The sequence below is a fragment of the Arachis hypogaea genome, chromosome 19 (genome assembly GCF_003086295.3).
Source record: "Arachis hypogaea cultivar Tifrunner chromosome 19, arahy.Tifrunner.gnm2.J5K5, whole genome shotgun sequence".
In the NCBI taxonomy this organism is placed as follows: domain Eukaryota; kingdom Viridiplantae; phylum Streptophyta; class Magnoliopsida; order Fabales; family Fabaceae; genus Arachis; species Arachis hypogaea.
The window spans coordinates 45,599,729-45,605,343 of record NC_092054.1 but is presented as its reverse complement, the minus strand read 5'-3'; the positions used below and the strand labels follow the sequence as shown (position 1 = coordinate 45,605,343).

At 37.7% G+C, this 5,615-nt stretch overlaps 1 protein-coding gene across 4 annotated transcripts; it reads right to left on the bottom strand.

Annotated features, from left to right (window-relative positions):
- Nucleotides 1–2,507, bottom strand: LOC112779607 (uncharacterized). Of its 4 annotated transcripts, none has more exons than XR_011877815.1 (3): nucleotides 2,173–2,507; nucleotides 1,616–1,686; nucleotides 1–1,373 (listed from the first exon to the last, which is right to left on the bottom strand). XR_011877815.1 is itself a non-coding variant. In XM_072228001.1 (2 exons), the coding sequence occupies exons 1-2, from the start codon at nucleotides 1,715–1,717 to the stop codon at nucleotides 1,173–1,175; spliced, it is 303 nt and encodes a 100-aa protein (XP_072084102.1). In that variant the 5' UTR covers nucleotides 1,718–2,136; the 3' UTR covers nucleotides 1–1,172. The 4 variants fall into 4 exon arrangements, 1 of the variants encoding a protein (XP_072084102.1); XR_011877813.1 differs by lacking the exon at nucleotides 2,173–2,507 and having other exon boundaries at nucleotides 1–441; nucleotides 530–1,373; nucleotides 1,616–2,136; XR_011877814.1 differs by lacking the exon at nucleotides 2,173–2,507 and having other exon boundaries at nucleotides 1–351; nucleotides 530–1,373; nucleotides 1,616–2,136.
- Between the last annotated feature and the right edge of the window lie 3,108 nt (nucleotides 2,508–5,615).

Sequence of the window (5,615 nt, the reverse complement as noted above, 5' to 3'; positions counted from 1 at the left end):
CATTAGGTTTCAGAATTTCTGTGGCATCATAGGCTGAAAGAGGTGTTCTAGTTACTTCAACCCTGGATCAAGGTAACATAATTCATTATTAAGAATGAAAATTCTATCATTTTTCTAAAGTATATTACTTTTTCTCCTTCATGTATTAATACCCTTATCATTTTAATGAACCAAAATGCTCATAAGATATACATATTTGCGTAGTAGATATGCTGCTGAATTCAGAAGAACAAATAAATACTAATAGCGCTGTTTCTGCCTCATCAAGAGTGGAGTTTGGTTCCCCTGTTCAAGTAACTTTGATATTCAGATCTTTGGCACGTTGCATGTGTATCCTTACAGTTCTGAAGGCTGTCAATAACAAGATTCGAAAGAATGAAAGGAAAAAGAAGGGTCAGGCACAAACTAATGCTGGGAAATTTTTGAATGCCCTTTCCTCACCTGCAGCCAATAATAGAAGCTTTAATTTTGCATCTTATCTTTGCTTACTAATATAGTAACAGAGGGAAGAGCAGCAAGGGGAATTTACCATGTAAACTGCATACAAGATTACCAGAAGCTATGCAAGGATTTGATTATGGCTATTCATGGGCCTGGGCTTTCATAACTACTACTAGCACTCAAAAACACAAAAATGCTCGCCATGGTCGTCTTTTACCTGAAGGATACCATTAGTAACATTTAATAAAATTCCGTAGAAATAAATTAATATTTAATGAATATGAACCATCTCCTATTGCTTACAGAAGTCCAAATCACATTTTCAATCAAAGCCATTGTGGCTGCATAGAAGAGTTAGTAAAAATCCGGTCGTCATAAATTTCAGAATAAGAATCCCTTTACACTTTCTTGATATATCATATCAAAGATCGGAGAAGGAAAAAATTGAAATGTAATCATAGCATCCTATACTTCCCCTTTTCCTCCTACTCAACCAAGCAGACCCTTATTTCAAAAGTATCTGATTTCCACACTAAGCTAAAAACTAAGCAGAAAGAAAGCTTTTTTGTAATCCTTAAAGTGTTAGAAACACCTAAGACAATAGTAAATTCACATTAAAAGCACACACAGAATCCCTCTGATTCTCATTAGCAACATTACCATCAACACGCAATAAGCAACGTCATTCAAAATGGATAACGATAAGTCCAAGTTCGAGTTCAATTCAATATTCACATTGCAATTCCTTTAGCATAAACCTGTAAGAAAGCTACCAAAATATTAGGTTTTTGCATTGACTTGTCAAGTTCTTGTTTTCTCTTTTCATCATTATGCAGAAAATTGTGTTCCTCATCATCTTCTGTGACCCCCTCTTCTTCATCATCATCCTCATCATGATTATAGGCCTTGTTATAAGGCAACATTCTATCAGGCTGCATAGACATCCAGATACATAAGTCATAAAAGTTATATAAAGAATTTTGTTTTTACATTATTTTAAAATTTTGAACAAAAGATTAAAAAATGATGAAGATAATCAATCTCTCGCCTCATAAAATACTAATGTAGCTACCTTACCTAATCAGAAAATATTTAGTGGTACAGTTCTTGATGCTATATATAATAAGATTCAATTATTCAATTTTGAGGGAATACAAAAAATGCATAAACTTACAGGCTTTCTTGGAAGCAAAAACTTGTTGCTTATGCTATTGTTCTTCTTGTTATTATCATCTCTGTTCTGTTCTGAAATAGAAGGCATACTCAAAGAAGCCATAATCAAACAAGTGGATCACTGGATTGTTATAACTTCAAATATGGCAATTTACTCAATTCAGTAGGATCAACACAGGTTCTTATAAGTCAGTGTTTTGTGATTAAAAGGATTACTGTGGAAGAAAAAGGTCAGTGAAGAGACACATGGAAGAAGTTGTATAACAAGCGGAGGATCAATTGAAGATAAGATTAACACTACGAGCTACAAGCATGAAACTTTTCTGTCTGTGCAGCTAATTTGAACAAAAATTATGGTCCTATGGTAACAGCAAACCCAATTTAATCCACAAAGAGACACCTACACAAACTAACATTCTCTAATCCTAATCAAGTAAAAGCGTGAACAATCCCATAACCCTAATAAATCCGAACGCGAGAATATTGATAACAAGAGCAATTAATTAATCAGGAATAAGGAATGAATCCGAAAACCCTAGATCAGGGAGAAGCAGAAACCTGGAATGAATCAGGCATTGGCGATTTTAGGGATGACGGGAAAGGCGGCACCCTTGGATTGAGAGTGATTAAGGGAGGCTCGTTCCTTGATCTTCTGCATCTGAACATGCGCTCCATGAGGAGCTCGTACTGGCACTTCTCGTAGGAGTGACGCTCGTTCTCGCACTTCCATGGAAGGTAGAACTCGGCCTGGTGGCACTTGTTGAGAGGGATGAGGAGGTGTGTGCACTGGTCCCTGTATGCAACAGAGATTCGGTGCAACAGAAGCTCAGTACAATGGAGGTTCGGTGCGACGGCATTGCAAGGCTGAGAGGCGGCGCTGACGGAGCATTTGGATGAGATAAGTGTGTAGAAGTAGAAGGATCGTGATTGAATGGAGGAGTTATCAGTAACAACCCTAATTTCAATATATTTTCTGACGGAAACTTTTAAATTACAGACGGAAAATCCGTATGTAATAACTTAATAAAATGCAATTTTTTGTCCATTTAATTACAGACAGAAAATCCGTCTGTAACCATTTTTCACAGAAAAAAAATTAATTTTTCCGATGGAATTATCGACAGATTCTCTTTTTCGTCTGTAATTTATTCTAATCTATTTTTTTTGTTTTCTGACAAAAAAATCCCTCTGAAATTCCGTCTGTATTTCAGTGGGATAAAATTCGTCGGAAATATCCGTCTGTAATAACTAGTTTTCTAGTAGTGTTTCATCCTCTCTGGAAAATGATCCGATGCGCTGTTACTGCATGGCTAATCATCTGGAGGCATCACCGTGGTTAATGGCTGCATCCTATCCTCTTGTGAAAATGGTCCAAATGCTTTGTCACAGCACGACTAATCATCTGAGGTTCTCGATCATACTGGAATAGGATTCACCCTCCTTTTGCGTCTGTCACTACGCCCAGCACTCGCGAGTTTGAAGTTCGTCACAGTCATTCAATCCCAGAATCCTACTCAGAATACCACAGATAAGGTTTAGACTTTCCAGATTCTCATGAATGCCGCCATCAATCTAGCTTCTACCACGAAGATTCTGATTAAGAGATCCAAGAGATAATCATCCAATCTAAGGTGGAACGGAAGTGGTTGTCAGGCATGCGTTCGTGGGGGAATGATGATGATTTTCACGTTCATCACATTCATGTTGAAGTGCGAATGAATATCTTAGAAGCGGAATAAGTTGAGTTGAATAGAAAAACAGTAGTACTTTGCATTAATTCATGAGGAACATCAGAGCTCCACACCTTAATCTATGGAGTGTAGAAACTCTACCGTTGAAAATCCATAAGTGAAAGGTCTAGGCATAGCCGAATGGCCAGCCCCCAAAACGTGATCACAGGATCAAAAATACAATCCAGGATTTCTAATACAATAGTAAAAAGTCCTATTTATACTAAACTAGTTACTAGGGTTTACAGAAGTAAGTAATTGATGCATAAATCCACTTCCGGAGCCCAATTGGTGTGTGCTTGGGCTGAGCTTGAATGTTACACGTGCAGAGGCTCTTTCTGGAGTTGAACGCCAGGTTGTAACGTATTTCTGGCGTTCAACTCTGGTTCGTGACGTGTTTCTGGCGTTTAACTCCAGACTGCTGCGTAGAACTGGTGTTCAACGCCCTTTTACATCATCTAAACTCGGCCAAAGTATAGACTATTATATATTGCTGGAAAGCCCTGGATGTCTACTTTCCAACGCAATTCGAAGCGCGCCATTTTGTGTTCTGTAGCTCCAGAAAATCCCTTTGAGTGCAGGGAGGTCAGAATCCAACAGCATCAGCAGTCCTTCTTCAACCTCTGAATCTGATTTTTGCTCAAGTCCCTCAATTTCAGCCAGAAAATACCTGAAATCACAGAAAAACACACAAACTCATAGTAAAGTCCAGAAATGTGAATTTAGCATAAAAACTAATAAAAACATCCCTAAAAGTAACTAGATCCTACTAAAAACATACTAAAAACAATGCCAAAAAGCGTATAAATTATCCGCTCATCACAACACCAAACTTAAATTGTTGCTTGTCCCCAAGCAACTAAAAATCAAATAGGATAAAAAGAAGATAATATACTATAAATTCCAAACTATTAATGAAACATAGCTCCAGTCAGATGAGCGAGACTTGTAGCTTTTTGCCTCTTGAATAGTTTTGGCATCTCACTTTATCCATTGAGGTTCAAAATGATTGGCATCTATAGGAACTCAGAGTTCAGGTAGTGTTATTGATTCTCCTAGTTCAGTATGATGATTCTTGAACATAGCTGTTTATGAGTCTTGGCCGTGGCCCTAAGCACTTTGTTTTCCAGTATTACCACCGGATACATACATGCCACAGACACATAACTGGGTGAACCTTTTCAAATTGTGACTCAGCTTTGCTAAAGTCCCCAATTAGAGGTGTCCAGGGTTCTTAAGCACACTCTGTTTTTTGCTTTGGACCTGACTTTAACCGCTCAGTCTCAAGTTTTCACTTGACACCTTCACGCCACAAGCACATGGTTAGGGACAGCTTGGTTTAGCTGCTTAGGCCAGGATTTTATTCCTTTAGGCCCTCCTATCCACTGATGCTCAAAGCCTTGGGATCCTTTTTATTTACCCTTCCTTTTGGTTTTAAGGGCTATTGGCTTTTTGCTCTTGCCTTTTGTTTTAAGAGCTTTGGCTTTTTCTGCTTGCTTTTTCTTTTTCTTTCTATTTTTTTTCTGCAAGCTTTGTTCTTTGCTGCTTTTTCTTGCTTCAAGAATCATTTTTATGATTTTTCAGATTATCAAATAACATGTCTCCTTTCATCATTCTTTCAAGAGCCAACATATTTAACATTCTAAAACAACAACTTCAAAAGACATATGCACTGTTCAGGCATTCATTCAGAAAACAAGAAGCATTGTCACCACATCAATTAATTAACTAAGTTCAAGGATAAATTCGAAAACTCATGTACTTCTTGTTCTTTTGAATTAAAACAGTTTTCATTTAAGAGAGGTGATGGATTCATAGGACATTCATAACTTTAAGACAAAGTTACTAAATACTAATGATCATGTAATGAAGACACAAACATGGATAAGCACTTAACATAAGAAAACGAAAAACAGAGAATGTAAGAACAAGGAATGAGTCCACCTTAGTGATGGTGGCGTTTCCTTCTTGAGGAACCAATGATGTCCTTGAGCTCTTCTATGTCTCTTTCTTGTCTTTGTTGCTCCTCCCTCATTGCTTTTTGCATCTTCTCTAATTTCATGAAGGATGATGGAGTGCTCTTGATGTTCCGCCCTTAATTGTCCCATGTTGGAACTTAATTCTCCTAGGGAGGTGTTGATTTGCTCCTAATAGTTTTGTGGAGGAAAATGCATTTGAGGCATCTCCGGGATCTCATGGAGATGAGCTTTCATGCGTCTCTTGAGATCCATGAATGGGCTCTCTTGTTTGCTCCATCCTTTTCTTAGTGAC

What these genes read in the sequence shown, in the direction of transcription:
- LOC112779607 (XM_072228001.1), bottom strand. Translation starts at nt 1,717, where the DNA reads ATGGCTTCTTTGAGTATGCCTTCTATTTCAGAACAGAACAGAGATGAT. An exon ending in TTTTGCTTCCAAGAAAGCCT is followed by an intron (nt 1,374 to 1,615) that starts GTAAGTTTATGC and finishes ATGTCTATGCAG; the next exon opens with CCTGATAGAATGTTGCCTTA.